The sequence below is a fragment of the Artemia sp. Qi Xiang Cuo genome, chromosome 11 (assembly GCF_049724085.1).
Source record: "Artemia sp. Qi Xiang Cuo chromosome 11, ASM4972408v1, whole genome shotgun sequence".
NCBI classification, from domain to species: Eukaryota; Metazoa; Arthropoda; class Branchiopoda; order Anostraca; family Artemiidae; genus Artemia; species Artemia sp. Qi Xiang Cuo.
Genome location: NC_142804.1, coordinates 52,446,651 through 52,464,649, shown reverse-complemented (window position 1 = coordinate 52,464,649; position 17,999 = coordinate 52,446,651). Strand labels below are relative to the sequence as shown.

General features: G+C 35.7%; 1 protein-coding gene and 1 long non-coding RNA gene across 7 annotated transcripts in view; one reads left to right on the top strand and one right to left on the bottom strand.

Moving 5' to 3' along the window:
* LOC148947124 (uncharacterized) overlaps window positions 1–14,832 on the bottom strand; it is a 114,753-nt gene extending 99,921 nt beyond the window's left edge. The window contains exon 1 of the long non-coding RNA XR_016142426.1: window positions 14,770–14,832. This is a non-coding gene — a long non-coding RNA (uncharacterized LOC148947124). The remainder of the gene's footprint in view (window positions 1–14,769) is intronic.
* LOC148947123 (synaptic vesicle glycoprotein 2C-like) overlaps window positions 1–17,999 on the top strand; it is a 123,021-nt gene that overhangs the window by 37,618 nt on the left and 67,404 nt on the right. For 4 of the 6 annotated variants that reach the window (XM_089096884.1, XM_089096886.1, XM_089096887.1 and 1 more), the window contains exon 2: window positions 516–635. In XM_089096884.1, the coding sequence (XP_088953010.1) occupies window positions 581–635 (55 nt within the window). In that variant the 5' untranslated portion in view covers window positions 516–580. Of the gene's footprint in view, window positions 1–107; window positions 239–515; window positions 636–12,005; window positions 12,048–17,999 lie in introns of those variants that run through there. The other 2 variants (XM_089096885.1, XM_089096889.1) reach the window with 2 other exon arrangements.

Sequence of the window (17,999 nt, the reverse complement as noted above, 5' to 3'; positions counted from 1 at the left end):
ATTGGCTTTTAGCCAGTTTTTCGGTATTTATATTTTGGCTAGAGACATGTTAAAGGTGTGCCACTGGGTGAGAAAATTTGTAGGACAGTTTCTTTCTGGAGTGTTTTGTTTACATTTTTATATTGTTTAAATTCTCTTTGAAATGCTAATAGTAGAATATTCTCCTGTGTGGGATGCTCTATTATTTGTTTGATGTATACACTTTTTGATGATAACCTGGCCCATTCTCAGCTGTCATGTAATTATGATGGGGTGTACCCTAATTTAAGTTCAAGCTTGTTGTATTGTAAAGAAAGCAGTTTTCATTTTTTTTTTAAACTCTTATTCTGCTATTAACATTGTCAGACTCTTTTTATATTAGATCCCATTTTGATTTTCCTTCTGTATTTTATTTTTCAGAGCTTGATTATCCCCCTTCGAAACAATTTACCGTTTTATGCTAAATATTTAGCCCTTAGTATATTAAGAAAAATAAATATATTTTTTACTCAGGGTAAATTCTTGTTACTTTTCAGGACCTGTAAATTAGTCTATTGCTGTCTAAAAATGGTGAGACAAAGCAACTGCTGAAAAACTGAGCATGGAAATTGAATATATTGTTGAGGACGATTATGAAAATGTTCGACTTTTAGCTGGTGAGTCTGAATGATTGTAATTGATTGTGATTGTAATCTGTTAGTAGATTAGAAGCATTATAGTTTATAGTTTTTGACTTGTTTTATAACTTTTGTATTAATCAGGATTCCTTTTTAAATTTATCTTGATATGAGGTACGAAATTTATTTTCACACTTTTGAATCTCTAAAATTGAACAATTTTTCTATATAGGCTTTTTAAATGCATTATTTTACATAGTTTGAAATTATTAATAGCATCATTTGTAAGGTGTTTTGGTGTCTCCATTACAGGGGGGGGGGGGTCAACCAATCAAGATTTAAAAATATTGAAAAGCAAGTTGATTCTAGTAACTGAATATGAACAAAATGTCCAATTGTTAGGGGGTGGGGGTGTCAAAGAGAATTACCTAGTGGGTAGGGTGGAATAGGGATTATAGCCGACAAAAGTAAAAATCTTAGACACAACTTCTGAGGGAAGAGGATGCTTCAGAATATATTTTGGGAGAGGGATATTAAGAAGGGGCCTTTAGACCCTCCCTGCCTTTGCGTGTTTAGGTATGACCATTTGTATAAACAATGATTACTACAATTTGGTAGTAATAACGTTGACACAATATAAAAAGTGTAGAAATATTTTGATAACCAAAAAAAAAAAAAAAATAGCATTTGCTATTTCTTTTCCACCGCATGCTGGTTTACCTAGTGAAAGCCGTTCAAAATCTGATGTGTGTTGGAGCTTGACCCCCCCCCCCCCTTTTATGCTTCATTAGGGAAGACATTGTCAAAAAGCTTTCATTAGCACCCAGTAAAATGTTGCAAGTTTATGTTTTCTGAGATGATTGAAGGTTATTTTGTAGAACAAATAGGCTTGAAAAGCTCCCCCCCACAAGATTTTGACGAAAATAGGCCACTTGACCTAAGGTGAAACACCTCACGTCGCCCCGGTTACATAAATCTGGTTACTACTGTTTTTTATATACAATTGAAGTCCCCGTTTTGGAGGAAAAAGAAGTTGCCCACATGTGTAATAACTAGTAAGAAAGGTCAAGGGTGAATCAGGATGAACTAATCATAGGCAGCGAAAGTGCGCTGCCTAAGTAAAGAGCGTTGTTGGCACAGAGTATTACTTTTTTTTTATTTACCAGGACATTTTGTATAGAAGGAGTTGAAGGAGAAACTACAACTTGATAGTAATAACGCTGACACACTATAAAAAGTGTAGAAATATTTTGATAACCAAATATAAACAAAATTAGCATTTGCTATTCCTTTTCTACTGCATACTGGTCTACCTAGTGAGAGCCGTTCGAAATCTGATGTGTGATGGAGCTTGAACCCCCCCCCCCCCTTATGCTTCATTGGGGAAGACATTGTCAAAAAGCTTAGTACCCTGTAAAATGTTGCAAGTTTATGTTTTCTGAGATGATTGAAGGTTATTTTGTAGAACGAATAGGCTTGAAAAGGTTTTCAAGTTAGAAAACTGAAAGTTTGTTGAAAACTGACATAACGAGTGAAAAATCAACCAATAGGTCGAATTAAAAACTCGCAATTGGAGAAGCATAGGGCCTCTCTGGAGGCAAGTCTGTTAAAATATCAAAGAGAAAGGGAAGTATGGGATGTGCAAAAGCTTGAAAAGGATGAAAAAAAATCCGTATCACGAAATTTAGCAATTATTATGCAGGGTTGTTTTTCGTCTATAAATGAAAATGACTTCTCAGGAAATTTTAGACAACAGACTTTAAATTTAATTTTATATAGAATCAAACCATATTTTCTCCCTTCGTCCCCACCCCCTAGATTTTGAAAAGTACCTTTCTCTTATGTTTTATTGAAAACTGTCCTACTTTTATTGAAAACAAGCCGACAAAATGCCACCCTAGATTTTGAAGAAAAAAATATTCTCCCCCCCCCCCGGCCCTCCAATTTTAGTGAATCGATGACATTGCTTAAGCACCGTTTTAGATTTTCGAGATGATTTTAGTGCCCTAAAAACCACGTTTTTCATATTTTTCTTGATGCAAATTGATCGTATCATTTTCCTCCTAGCATAAATTTAGCGTCTTCAAAAATCTTGTCAAAACTAATATAGGTCCAACGAAACAGATTAGTTTTCTTTAGAAATCCTTTGCCTTTATGGTACTATATGGCTCATTTTTTTATTTTACACTGTCATTTTCACGTGACTTGGGAAAATCGGTTCAAACTTTGCCCCCCCCCCCACCAGGATTTTGACGAAATTACGCCACTGGATCTAAGGTTGCTGAAACACCTCACGTTACCCCAGTTACGTAAATCTGGTTACTACTATTTTTTCTATACAATTAAAGTCCCCGTTTTGGAGGAAAAAGAAGTTGCCCACATGTGTAGTAAGTAGTAAGAAAGATCAAGGGTGAATCAGGATGAACTAATCATAGGCAGCGCAAGTGCGCTGCCTAAGTAAAGAGCGATATGGACACAGAGTATTATTATTATTATTTTTTACCAGGACGCTTCGTATAGAAAGAGTTGTCGAAGAAACTTCAAAAAAAGCTCATTCGATTGGAAATTGAAGGGGCTATTGCCCTTATTTAATAGTCGAAAGTGACTGGAGGGCAAATAACCCTCCTTCCACGCCCACCATTTCCCCAAACATATCCAATCAAAATTTTGAGATAGCCATTTTGTTCAACGTAGTTGAAAGGTTCGGAGAATAACTCTTTGAGGTTTGCAATCCCCCCCCATAGCCCTCTGGGCAAGGTTTGTAAGTTACGCCCTGGGAGCATATAAGGTGTATATAGAAAAAGTGATCGTAGAAACTTCGGAGGGGGTTATTGGGTTGGTAATCAGAAGTTATAGTGCCCTTTTTTAAATTCAGAGTGGTTGGAGGGTGGATACCCCCCCCCCCCACACCATTTATTTTCTTGAAATGTATCTTATAGAAATTTTGAGATGGACATTTTTTGTCTTAGAAACTTCGAAAAGAGCTTATTCGATTGGTAATTGAAAGGGCTAGTGTCCTTTTTGATAGTCGAAAGTGATTGGAAGGCAACTAACCCCCTCCCACGCCCACCATTTTCCCATTCACATTCAATCAAAATTTTGAGATAGCCATTTTGTTCAACGTAATCGAAAGGTCTGGAAATTATGTCTTTGAGGATGACAACCCCCCTCACAGCCCTCGGGACAAGGGTTGTGGCCTGGAGGCGTATAAAGTAAATATAGAAAGTGTAATCGTAAAAACTTCGGAGGGGGCTCATTGGATTCGCAATAAGAAGTTCTAGTGCCATTTTTAAGATTCAGAGTGATCAGAGGGTGGATACCCCTCCCCCCACATCTCGTATTTTCCCTAAATGTTTCTGATAGAAATTTTGAGATGCCCATTTGTTGTCATAGAAAATTCGAAAAGGACTCATTTGATTGGAAATTGAAAGGCCTAGTGCCCTTTATAATAGTCAAATGTGATTGGAGGCCAACAAACCCCCCTCCCACCATTTCTCCAAACACATCCAATCAAAGTTTTGAGATAACCATTTTGTTCAACGTAGCTGAAAGGTCCTGAGATTATGTCTTTGAAGTTGACAACCCCCCGCCCCCCCCCCACAACCCTTAGGGTAGGGGTTGTAAGTTAGGCCCTGGGAGCATATAACGTTTATATATAGAAAGGGGGGTCGAATAAACTTCGGAAGGGGCTTATTGGATTGGTAATCAGAAGTTCTAGTCCCCTTTTTAAGATTCAGAGTGATCAGATGGAGGAACCCCCCCCCCACACCTCATGTTTTCCCTAAATGCATCTGATAGAAATCCTGAGATGGCCATTTGTCGACTTAGAAACTTCGAAAAGAGCTCATTCGATTGGGAATTGAAAGGGCTAGAGCCCTTTTTAATTGTCGAAAGTGATTGGAGGGCAACCAACCCCCTCCCACGCTCACCATATCCCCAAGCACATTCAATAATAATTTTCAGATAGCCATTCTGTTCAACGTAATTGAAAGGGCTGGAAATTATTTCTTTTGAGGATGAAAACCCCCCACAGCCCCCAGGGCAAGGACTGTAAGTTGTGCCCGGGGCATATAAGGTTTTTATAGAAAGGGTAGTCGTATAGACTTTGTATTGGATGGAGGTCATTTGATTGGAATTCAGAATTTTTAGCGCATTTTTAAGAGTCAAAAGTGATCGGAGGACAATCAGCCCCCCTTAAGCCTATCATTCCCCAAAACATATCCGATTGAAATTTTAAGAGAACCGTTTTGTTCAGTATTGTTTAGAGATCCAGTAATTATGTCTATGGGGATGTCAACCTCTTCACCGTCCCCAGGACAAGGGCTGTAAGTTAGGCAATTCGTTCATTGTTTACACATAGTATATGTTATTGAGAAAGGTATGCATGTTTGAACTTTACTTTCCAAGAAGACGAAGGGTATTCAGGTGAGCCTTTCAGAGAATGTTGTGGGGAGTATTGAACTAAATCAAAACACGTTATGTGCATACGGATTTTCAAAAGGGTGCAACTATAATTTCAGTTTGTTTTGAATTCAACATACAAATAGCAACCCACCCTATGGATTATTATAGAAACAAATTGAAAAGATGTAAAATTTCATTTATTCCATGAAAAGGGTTATATCAATAAAAGAACAATCAGAAATTAGTGAAAAAAATTTTCCCACAAAGCAAGTTTTTCAAAGAAAAGTAAAGAGCTCCATTAAGCCAAGAATAAGCAGAAATTAAGTCAAATAATCTTCCACGCGTAAAACTGCCACAAATCACTATCAATAAATAAATGAAACTCAAAACGGACATAAATTATAATAAATAGCCGAGTCAAACTCAAAACGAGCAAAAGTTAACGTGAGTAGGGCTGATAACCCTCGTACCTTCTCAAGACCAGAATATAATTTGTGCTTTACTGAAAACAAAATTAATTTTAAATGTTTCTACTTTTATTACTTTCATAAATAAAAAATTATCAAAACTTTAAGGAATAAATATCAGTATATGTCAATTGAACCAACAATCTACGGTCTTTTTTTTTTTTTTTTTTTTTTTTTTTTTTTTTTTTTTTTTTTGCAGTAAAGCGCAAATTATGTTCTGGTCTTGAGGAGGTATGCTGGTTATCAGCCCTACTCACATTAATTTTTGCTCGTTTTGAGTTTGACTCGGCTATCTATTGTAATTTCTGTTCATGTTGAGTTTCATTTATTCATTGATAGTGATTTGTGCTAGGTTTACGCTTGTAAGATTATTTGACTTCATTCTGTTCATTCTTGGCTTAATGGAGCTCCTTACTTTTCTTTGAAAAACTTATTTTGTGGAAAAAGTCTTTTAAATTAATAAGAGTACAGATCGAACAAGATTGAAACCTCAATTCATTATGTAACAGCCCACACAGAGTGCGAGGGCTGGTGTATTGCCCTCCTCCGGAAAATTCCCCTACCGAGAATCAAAGTCACTTGTTATATATTTTCATGAACAGTCAAAATGCCTGATTTACAAAAATGGCACTATCAATTGTGATAATCATACGCTATTTTCAGTTTTGTCTGACAACCCTTTTCCACTCTGGACAGAAACATTGCTAGGCTTGGAGATCTGTCCCTGAATTCACAGCTTCATAATTAATTAGTTGATCAGCTTGGCAAACCTAGCGGCATTCCCAAAGTTTTTGCTAGATTTTTCTTTAGTTAGGTCAGTGTTTCCATGTGACTTATTTCGGTGGTTAAACAATAGAAAGAGTTTAATTCGAGGGAAAGTCAGAAGAAAATGCCAACTGAAAGTTTGGTCTTTTTTATTTTTAACCAATTTAACATATATTATGTCTTATTTATGTACAGTTAACTCCATCACCCTTTCGGATCGGTAAATCATACCCGAAGTAGTGTTGGGCGATATTTTGATTAATCGATATATCGATGTTTTTACTTTCTATATATTAATATCGATATTTCGGATCAGTTTTTTGCTATCTCATGAATTTGCCGAAATTCAGCAACACAAATGGTAAATAAAATGTATTTTGAATAGCTTTTTCTTTCAAAATTCAAATAATATAAAATCAAACAATAAAAATAAACTTCGATTACATAAATGAATATAATAAAAACCCAGATTTGGAATTATTTGGGCTCAGGAAAAGAGAAAAATAAACTACTGGCTATTCAAAAAGATCAGTATGTCAATGTTTTCCCCTGAAATTCGGTTCCGCCGTTCAGTGATTATCTGTCCAGCCTTTGAAAACATTTTTTCAGAAGGGACACTGATAGCGGGCACAGAAATGAATTTTAGCGTAACTTCATACTGGTAATTTTGGAACCCCATAGCACGATAATTTCACCACTTGAGTTGACAAGTTTTTCTTGAAACTGTTGGCTCCCTATTGAAAGTTTGCAGAGCCATGCCATATTCGGCTGCTGTCGAAGCATGCCCTGCATTGACTATAAGGACTTCATCATGTGAATCCTACAAACTGGCTTGATTCTGATATGACGGCATCGCAGGGACTGCGATGGTAGTTGTATCTTCTGATCGAGATTCAGCAGCTAGCAAGGCCAAATCTGTCTCGTTTGCAATTTTACTCTCAACTGGTAGAAGATCATCAGGTGAAATATGCATTTTCTTGAAACACGGGTCAAGATATTTGACATTTGCGACGGGTGTGACTTGACAAAAACCCATAAACCTACAATTTATTTTGTTCAGAAAAGGTTTTCAAAGTTGATCAGCCGCATCCGATAATCCACCAAAATCTACCTGAAGAAGGTGGCGTCTCAGAGGCCTTAACAAACGCAAGACCTTTGAGATGGAGGATAGCTTTTAGAAGAGAGCTCAATAGTTGCCTCTGCAAAGGGTGTAAGCACCGCAATCACGTTTGAAATAACACCCCACTCACTATCGGTGAGTGGGGTGGTCCCCTTTACTGAGAAGCGCAAGCGATCTTGTTACCGACTCTTTCAAATCTTGTAGACTACGCAACATAGTGAAGAACGAATTCCATCCAGTGGTCACATCAGGTTTTAGTTTTTTGGTGCAAACATTGTCAATAGAGATTTGAACCTGGCACAAATTGTCGATAGCTACAACACTACGTCTGAAAAAGCTGACAGTATTTCTAGTCTTTTGGACGAGAGGCAGCAATTCAGTAGTATCATTAATAACAACCCCAACATCAAGTTTAAAGTATGTGCGAAGCACGTAGCATGTGTCCATCCTATACATACTTGGGATGCAGCATCCTTTAAGACCTGAACTACATTTGCTCCATTATCAGCTACTACAGCAACAACCTTTTCCTTGATCCCCACTTAGTGGCAATTTTCATAAGGTGAGCCTTAATAGCATCAGCAGTTTATATATGCATATAGACCCCGGCGCCGCGCCGGTGGACCGACCGAACGCCGCCGACGAGAGGCCCGGTTAACCGCCACCGAAGTGTCGCAACGCCGCCGGCAAAGGTGGCGGTGTTCGGCCGACTTTAAATAAATTTTGCGCCAATTCTTTAGTGCGTCAACCGCAATGTCGGAGCTTTTCCTTCTCGTGTGGTTTAGTATTTTGATTTTCCTGATTAGAAATCAAGCAGGGCTTGCACAATCCCCGGATTTTCGGATATTTCCCCAAAAATCTATGCGTACCCTCAAAAAAAATTGGGGTCCCCGAATCCCCGAAAATCACGCAATCACGGTGCCACCCCTAGCGAATTATCACCAGTGACTTTTTCTGCCAAATATTACTTTGCATACCATAATTCTTCACTACTCTCTTGTTCATTAATTTTCGTCTCTTTTGTTACTTTGCTTAAAAACCAGACAGATGGAATATGCTATTGCAAATATTGCAATATACACAGTTCTTCGTATGTTGACAAAAAAAGTATAGTCTTTGTGAAATGAGTTTAAATCATTTCGAAGGCAGTTTCCCACTCGCTACTTCTTACGTTGCTCGTAGACAAGAAATAAATTTTCCAAGTTGAATAGAATTATAGAACGCATTCACTACTATACAGCTTCAGCCTGTTGTTGGATTTCTAAATTTAATGTCGACATATTTTCTGCAGCTGAATTGTAATTTTGCATATTTTTTTTTTTTTTTTTGCTGTTTTTAGATAAGATTTTCTTGATTTTTAATACTCAACTAATGAACGCCTGATAGAAAATACAATCTTCTTTCTGGCACAGTTTTGCCCCCCCCCAAAAAAAAAAACAACCTTTGATTGAAACAAAATTTAGCTATAGACTAAGCTATGTACAAGGTTGAGGAATTAAAGATTGAACCAGAAAAAAATAAGATTCATAAATAAATTGTAAATTATTGCCTATAGGGGGATAGGGGGCTATCATTTTAAAATGATATTACCTCTTTTTTTTATTGAAAGCAAGGATGCCAAAAAGATAAATATTTTTTTCATTTAAAGTGGAGACAGAAGAAAATGATATCAAATTCCCTGGGAAACCGTTGAAATATTTTAATAGACCCAGGGCCCCCCATTAGAACTTGTTCATTGTCTTGGGTATTTTGCGATTTCTCATAGGCTACTGGCCTTATTTGACTTTTGTGTGTGCTCCCCTTTAATTAGATTCTTTGGATCTTATGGAATGCCGTGGCGAATCTATCACCCAGTTTTCCAATAATTTGAGGTATATCTGAATAATTTCGACATTTTTGTTGTTGTCTTTGTACCCCTTTACTCATACCCTCAATTTTTTTTCAAGGAACACTAAGCTGTTTAACGTTATTTTGCGTGTTTGTTTGAACCATATAGTGGCCTAGTTACTTATTAAGTAAATTATTTTTCTAATGAAAGCTGAGACGGTATCCTATCAAGATGGTATCCAGAGGGGGGAGGGGTAGGAAGGTATTAAATTTAAATGATAATAGCTCGAAATTTTATTTATTGAAAGCAGGGATCCCAAAAAGTTGATTTTTTTATTTAAAGCAGAGACGGCATCCTATCAAGGTGGTAACCAGAGGGTGGGAGGGGTATTGAGCTATCATATTTAAATGATAATGCCTCGATTTTTTTTTAAGCATGGGTGCCAAAGGCCAGGTCATAATAAAAGCTTTCAATTTGGGAGGTTCAAAGAGGAGTCTTTGACAGTCTTATGACCTCAAGGTACTAGATGGTGCAACGTTCTTACGTATCTACAGTGGTTTAGAAAATTCGATCACCCCACAAATGATAACCAAAAATATACACAAATGTAACATTTGGAATATTATAACACTTTTTTCAAAGCTTTGAATAAAAGCAAAAAAGTTCAAATACCCCTGACTACGCTTGAAAGCTATTTTAAAAAGAAACTCTTCAGAGATTTCCATGGAAATAACCATAGCAGAAGCTTTGAGCCTGTGTGGGGATCAAAGAGGAGTCTTTGTGTATTTTGACCACAGGTGACTTATTGTTACGACTTTCTTAAATTTGGTAATTCTTGTGAGCATTTGGAAATCAAAGCTTAAACTCAATAACTAATACTAAGTGCCCTAACATTTTGCTTGGATTAAAAGTGACGAACTAGGATGAAAATTTCAACATCTTCCTGGAGCTACTTCAGTCTGCACATTATTTCGTTTAATTACACTTAAAACGGATGAGCTTTTCATTTTTTACTTAAGAAAATATCTGGCACTTAATTTTTCTTCATAGCGAATAAACTATTAAGTATTTTTGTGTCATTGTAATTGAAGTGTTCTCATGTGAAGTGTTCATCCTGTATTTTTAAATTTGATAAATGTACTTCTTTTAGATGCAGTTTATAATTTGACTGATATTAAGTATTCTTGAGTTTATAAATTGGAATCTCCAAAAGAAAAAAAATGAATAATATCCAAAAGAGAAGCCAAAAGCAATAAAAAAAACAGCAGTTGAGCCTTAGCCTACGTGACATTTATTCTATAAAGAAGCCAAAAAAAAACTTTAAAATGCTTTTTTTTAAATTGTTATTAAAAACCAGTTTTTAATACAAGAAGGCTTCTTAAGAATCCAAAAGAGCAAAAAAAAACCCCAATCAAAATCAAAGTCGCCCATTTCAACTGTTTTGAAGGTGACAAAACAGATATAGGCAAAGGGCATTATGAAAAAATTAAGCTTCTAAGTTCAAAGTTATATTCAAAGTTTTTACCCAGATAACTGACGAATTTTGTGATACGGTATTTGAAGTTTTATATGCATCAATGCTCGATGAAAAAAACAACTAATTTTGACAATTATTTATGTTAAGAATATATAGCTAATAGATACTTCAACTACTCGTATTATGCAAGGGTTCTGAAACGCCACAGTCATTTCATTTCTACCGGATTTCTGCTTCTCTCGGTGAATAACAAAGAAGACCAATTTCCAGCCAGTGACTTGTGAATTTTTGAACTCATGAATAGGCTCGAATTTGTTGTAAATTTAAGCTGTGATTTGAGAAAGACTGATGAAAACATTAATGTTTGCGATCAACATTGATCGCGCCGGCGGCGCGCCGCTGATATCTTACCGGCGGCGCGCCGCCGATGTCTTACCGGCGGCACGGTGCGGCACGCTGTTTTTGGCCCCGCCGCCGCCGGTCTTCCCTCATCGGCGTGGCGTCGGGGTCTATATACATATATTAACCTAGATTACCTTATCTTAATTTATCTGTGACAGATATGTCCTTTTCCTTTACAGAATTTTTCAGACTAAAACAATTAACCTAGTGTGATCGGCTAGTTCAGCTTTGACAATATGCAAAATCCCAATTTTTCATTATATCATTATTTGTTGTGAAATTTTCATTCTCAGTTTGTAATATTTCGAACGTATCAGACTCGAGAACCGGAGGTGAATCCTCGTAAAAAAGATGCCAGGGTAAGATGTAAGATAAGGATAAATCAAATCAATTATAGATGAATGAATTCAAACCTGCTAAGAATCTGGAAGATGTATGCTGAAAATTTGCAGAATTTTCATGTGGTGGATTTTCTGCGGGTAATATAGGGGGTTAGAGACCCCTGAAAAATATCGGTTTCGATAATACGTTTCGATATTCGATGTCGATATTAGGTCCTAAATATCGATATATGATTGTCGATATCAAATATCGCCCAACACTAACCCGAAGGCGAAAATTGGACGCCTCGCTAGAATAAAACCAAGAATCAAAGTCACCTGTTATATATTGTCATGAACGGTCGAAATGCCAAATTTACTAAAATGGCACTTCCAATTGTGATAATCATACCTACGCTATTTTCAGTATTGTCTGACAACCCTTTTCCACTCTATAGACAGACACATCGCTATGCTCGGAGATCTGTCCGTGAATTCATAGCTTCATAATTAATTAGTTGATCAGCTTGGCAAACCTTGCGGCATTCCCAGAGTTTTTGCTAAATTTTTCTTTAGTTGTGTCAGTGTTTCCATGTGACGTATTTCGGTGCTTAAACAATAGAAGGAATTTTATTTGAGGCGAAGGTAGAAGAAAATGCCCACTGAAAGTTTGTTCATTTTTATTTTTAATTAATTTAATATATATTCTGCCATATTTATGTACAGTTAACCCCATCACCCTTTCAGACAGGTAATTCATATCCAAAGGCAAAAATTGGACTCCCCACCCCATGTAAGTACACCCCACATACCAATATTTAACAACTCCAAAGGCAATTGCTCCCTGTTTCAGGAGATATTAATGGAAGTTTATTTTTTCTTAGTCTCAATCCACTCTGATATTAATGTACACCCCTATGTACACCCCAAGGTGTAAAAGCCATAAGTGGGTAGTAGCTTTTTGCCGGAAGGGGGCCCTCTGTCAAAATCATGCACCAGCACAGCCCGAGATGTTCACTGTGGCGAGGTTTGAGAAACCCTCACTTTTTGTAAGGGAACCTCAAGTTTTAATTTGACGAAAAAATGTTATTTTACTGTTATTTTTCATTGTTATTGTTGTTTTCGTTTGGATTATGCATTTTTAATGGAGGCTATTTGGAAAATTTGCTACTCAAATAGACGTGATTTGGTGCAATATATTTTTATATTATAACCGAAAACAAGGTCTTTAATATTTGGCTTCAAATTTTTTTAACAATTTTTAAATACACTGAATGTCACTTAAAAGTAGACAGTTGAAAAACAGAACTCTTAACATGAAGTTTAAGGCACGTAAAATAAAATAAAAATATGTTTTTTCAAACTTTTTTTTTTATAACTTAAGCTTTATCAATTAAACAGTATCAATATCTATTGTTTCTAATTCTTAAAACAAAGCTGATCTTTGTCCAACTATGTCTTAATTTCTTTTGAAAAGCATAATGATGCTTAAGACAGGTAAACGTAAAATTTTAATGACATGAAATGCCAGTCTTTTTGAGGGCACTTGTAAATAAAATTTCATATTTAACCCTAGAAAGGTAAGCTTCCCAAAAAGTTACGTAGATGGTAAGTTTTCGTAAAAATTACTACTTGAAGAAACTTTGACTTCTAAAAATCATCATAAAATTATATTGTAAAATTAAGTTAGAATTATCAAAAAAAAAAAAACTCCAAATGTTGTATTAAGCAGGACAAAATATTGGTTTCATTTTTTAGAGTCACATAGATAAGCATGACTTCACATAGAATTCACTACTGAATAGCCTTTTCCAGTGGTTGCAAAAACTAGTTGTCATTCAACAAATACACGCCAGACAAATGCTATGGGTCGCTCTTTTCCCTTCTATAGATGCCCTTAAATGTTTGTCACCTGTCCCTTCCGTGGTTCGACTGATATTGAGTCTGATCAAATGCTGCAAAGTTGAGGCAGTTGCCTCAATTTTTTCTCCACATTATTGGGAGGGGTGAGTTGCCCCCAACCAAAAATTTGGAGAAAAAATTACTATATGTCTCATGGCCCTAGACTATGCAGATATGGACCTCTCTTGCCCCCCCCCCAATAATAATACAGGATATTAGCCCCTGGATAGGGGAACAAACAGGTTAAATCAGAAAATAGTCAAGTTCAGCATTTTCATATGCTATACCTGACGAAATTTGCTACGAAGCTTATAGACAACGTTAGAAAACTGATCTCATTTTATAGTCTGAATTAGCTTAAAAATTACGCAGCATTAATAAACAAAAATCAGTTTTCCTGAATAGGTGAGAAAGTTACGTAGATAATAAGCATATACAAATTTCTCAACTCATTCTTAATTTTCCCACATTGGGTCAGATAATGAAAGCTCAGTGACGGTAAACAACCAGTTAATCTTGGTATGAGTATATTGGGGAGATAAGGTCGTGCAATGCCTTTATTTCCATGGTAACTACACCACGCAGTTTGATATTGTAAATTTTACGAATGCTTACCCTTCTACGGTTAAGGCGTCCATTCCATGTACTTTACTCTGTCAACAATTCAGCTCTGTCCATAGACAAAAGGTATGTAATATTGAAATACCTTTCGTCTATGATTCTGTCTGTCCATTTTTTTTTCTACCCTAAATTGTATTTAGCCCTGTGGTAGCACAGTGGAGTAACCCTGTCTACTTGACAATACGGGGCCAGTGGTTTGATTCCCGCTGCCGTAAAGTTAGAAGACAGGCTTGCTACATGTCCCTGAACACCCAGCAAATGAAATGTCGAATACACGCCCTATGCTCCATCAGTGGCTATGGAGGATGTTTTTCTTCTTCTTTTATTTTCTAAAATAAATTTGGCGCTTGTGATCTTCGGATCCAGTTATCCTATTTTGTTTTATGTTTCCAGATTTTTATTTACATTCTAGGCTTTGTTTTAAACATAATATTTAGCAGAAATTAAAAGAATCCCGAAGAAAAGCGACTATTCTTTAAAAAATTATATAACCAGAAATTTTGACTAATAAAAGTAATTAAATAACTATGATTGACAGGCTACATGTCTTCTAATCTATTTCATGTGTCTCGTCAAATTATTTTCGGTGCACAGGCAAAGATCTCTCACTAGTTTCTAATTAATAGTCAAATAAGGAAGATGATTTCAGAGAGGGACTTTTACAAAAAGAAAGATCAAGGTATTCTAAAGTAGTAACCTTCCTAGCAAAGACTTCAACGTACTTCCTCTAGTTATCCATGTACCCTATAATTTTCTTTTGGGGAAGGGGGGAATGAATTTTAGGAACAGCAAAAGGCATAAAAATGTTTGTTAATATCATATAAAATTATGAATGGAAGCGCTCAAATAATAACCAAAGTATCTCACAAAAAAATCTGCTATCTGTGGGACATCAATCCGCGCATGGCTTCTAAAGAAACTATTACAAAACCTCTCACGTTTTGTATATCTGTGGATACCCTCTTGCCGCAGAAAATTCACCGTAGTAAATCTATTTGGGGAAACCTAAAAGATATGTGACCTTTAGTGGTTGCGCCTGTAGGCCCTCCTGTGTATTGGCATAGCTTTACAGTAAACAGTAGTAAGTACAAAGGCTAATATGTCAGTATTTTTCACTATAGAGTAGTGAGCTTAGGATCCAGCTAAGAATAAAGTATTTATGTAGCCTTTTTGCGTCAAGGCATCATGCTTACATTTAACTTTTCCGATCTTGGGAAGTTGACTGTTCACTCAAGTTATTCTTAAATAAAACAAAGAAAAAACTCCTTAAGGAATAATTCCTTTGTCCGTGTAATAAAATATTTGATATCCGAAAAATATGAACATTAACGTTCACATGAAATCTCGCGACATTTGTCCGTCATTATAATAACATTTCCTAAAGTTTTGAAGCTTTACTTTTTTCGAATAGTTACTAATATTTTCCATGTAATTAGTCTGTTTGAGTTGTTTTGGTGAAGTTGCGCCCTCCTACTAAATTAATTCTCGTGATTGTGCCTAGACCAGTGTCATAGCTCATGGTTAATTAATTAGCTGAATTCTATAATTCTTAATTAGCCGTAATTGAGATTTCCCTATCGAGCTGTAATGTTTCGCTCATAGAACAGTTGGATGAGCATTTCCGAAAGTATTAAAGCCACTTTAACTTTGAACGGCAAAAGCTCATTTTTAAGACATCAAATAGGAATATAAAAGTTAAATAAAGAATCGTCATGGATATTTTAATTTTGAATAAAAAATATATTTGTCTGAGTATAGACATGTGTCAAAAAAGATTACTATGGAGAATCATGGGCGCCGAAAAGGGAGGGTAGGGGCGGCCATGCCCCCCCCCTTGGAAATTTGGGACTATAAAGTAATTGTAAGGAAACCGAAGGAAAGAGAGCAGAATAGGGAAAAGCCATGGAAAAAAAGTTTGTTGCCCCCTTGTTGGCTACCTGATAATAGATTTTGACCCATAATAAGGAAAATATAAGTTCTAATTTGTGACTGAGTAACCCTTAACCAGTTTTCCACAAACAATATTTTTCTATATGATTTGGTTGGAGCAAAAAAAAAAAAATCAAATTCTTCATAATAATGAATGACAAGTAAATAACGATCCTTGTCAATAACGAAAGTATAAGAGCCTAACTATTGATAATATTCAGTCAAAGAATCAGCTTTTTATGGTGATCTTCAATATGTATTCGTTTATTAGTAATTAGTGCAGTTATTAGAACACAAGAAAGTTCGTATAATTATAGAAAACACAAGTAAAACAACTTAATAAGGGGCAATTTCGATAAGAATATGCCGTCAACTTTTGCTTGCATTGCAAGAGTACCCATGAACTGATATATGAAACCACTATAATCAGAAATGTTTCCCCTGAACGGAATGCTGGGAATTTCTGTATTTTCCCCCTTAATAGATACGTTTATATAGTTTATTATCAATTTTTTTCCGGGAGTGATTGTATTTATCTAGTTGTCACTTTGAAAAATTTTTAATTTTTTACCGTTATGAAGTATAAAGGTGTCAAAAATATTGGCCTTTGGTATTCAAAATTAAATTAAAAATTTTGAATTAAAAATTTTTATTTGATTTTCTTAATTTTATTTTTAACGTTTTACTTTGGACAAACTACTTTGATAACGTGTTACTTTTTATAAGCACTGAATCTAAAGGCATTAAATATTTTGGTGCTTGATAACCAAGTTCAAAACTGTCGACATTTTTAAAAAAAAACCGTCCAGCACTTCGGCATTGCTCAATAGAACTGAATTCTGGGTGTTTATACCTTAGTTTTTGTAAGTAGGCTATTGTTTTGTGTATTTTTGTAATTACTTGCTTTTTTTATTTTATATACTTTTACTTTAATTGACATACTTTTTCCATTGCCTTTAGAAAATTGTTTGTCTCTAAGCTTCATTAAATAAAGTTAAACAAAACAAGTTTTTTAACTGAAAGTAAAAAGCAGTATTAAAATTTAAAACGAACAGAAATTATTACGTATATGACGGAGGTTGTGCCCCTTCTCAACACCTCACTCATCACGCTACAGTTTTTTAGCACTTTAAAAAAATTTACTTATTGTTTTAATTAAACAACCTTTTTGTTTCAGGCGTCGTTTTTAAAGAATTGGGACAAGATTTAAAGAGGGAGATGTTGAGGAGGGGGCATCTCCCTTTATATACGTAATAATTTCTGTTCGTTTTAAGTTTTAATGTTGCCTCTTAATGTCAATTGAAAAAACTTGTTTTTTTTCTGATCTTTTTCTAAGTAACGCCAGGATACCTCCATCTCCACGGAAAAATATGCCTCCCCAATGAAATATCCTCTGGATAATTCAATCCTGGCAAAAATTTACCCCGGACAATTACCCTTAACATCTCCACGCATGAAGTTGAATCGGTAAAGAGAAAGTAAGACATATAAAGAAATTTTGTACATGAATTCCGGCAAATTCACCCAGTTTAAAATTTACTCTGAAAATTTTACCCCCTGGAAACTATCCTTTTCATTGAAAATTCTCCCAGCATCAAATTCGTCCTCCCCTCCCCACCCGAAAAATGTATGCATACTTCCCAATAGCAAATAAACAATGGGCGAATTTTATAACCTTTCCCCAGCGGCTGTAGGGGGTCATTTTATCTCCAAAGACATAGTTATTGGGCTTTTCAATTGTGCTGAACAAAAAACTATCTCAGAATTTTGATCGGACGATTTTGGGAAAAAAGTGGCATGGGATGGGGCCTAGTTGCCCTCCAATTTATTTGATCACTTAAAATGGGCACACGAACTTTTCATTTCCGTTAGAATTTCATTCCCTCTCCCGATGTTCTAGGCCCACTGGGTCTATACGATCACCCCTGGGGAAAAAACACGAACTGTTTGATTACCCATCGAGATCCAAACAGAGATCATTGAAATATTGATCGTTTTTTCTGCGTTACCAAAATTATTGTATTCATAAAACTTTACAGTTTCACGAAATGTAATTCAACATAACAGAAAAGATTTTTCAACTAAAGTAAGAAGCAAGTTCAAAACTTAAAACAAACATAAATTACTCTGTATATAAGGGGTACTGCCCCCTTCTCGACACTTGCGCA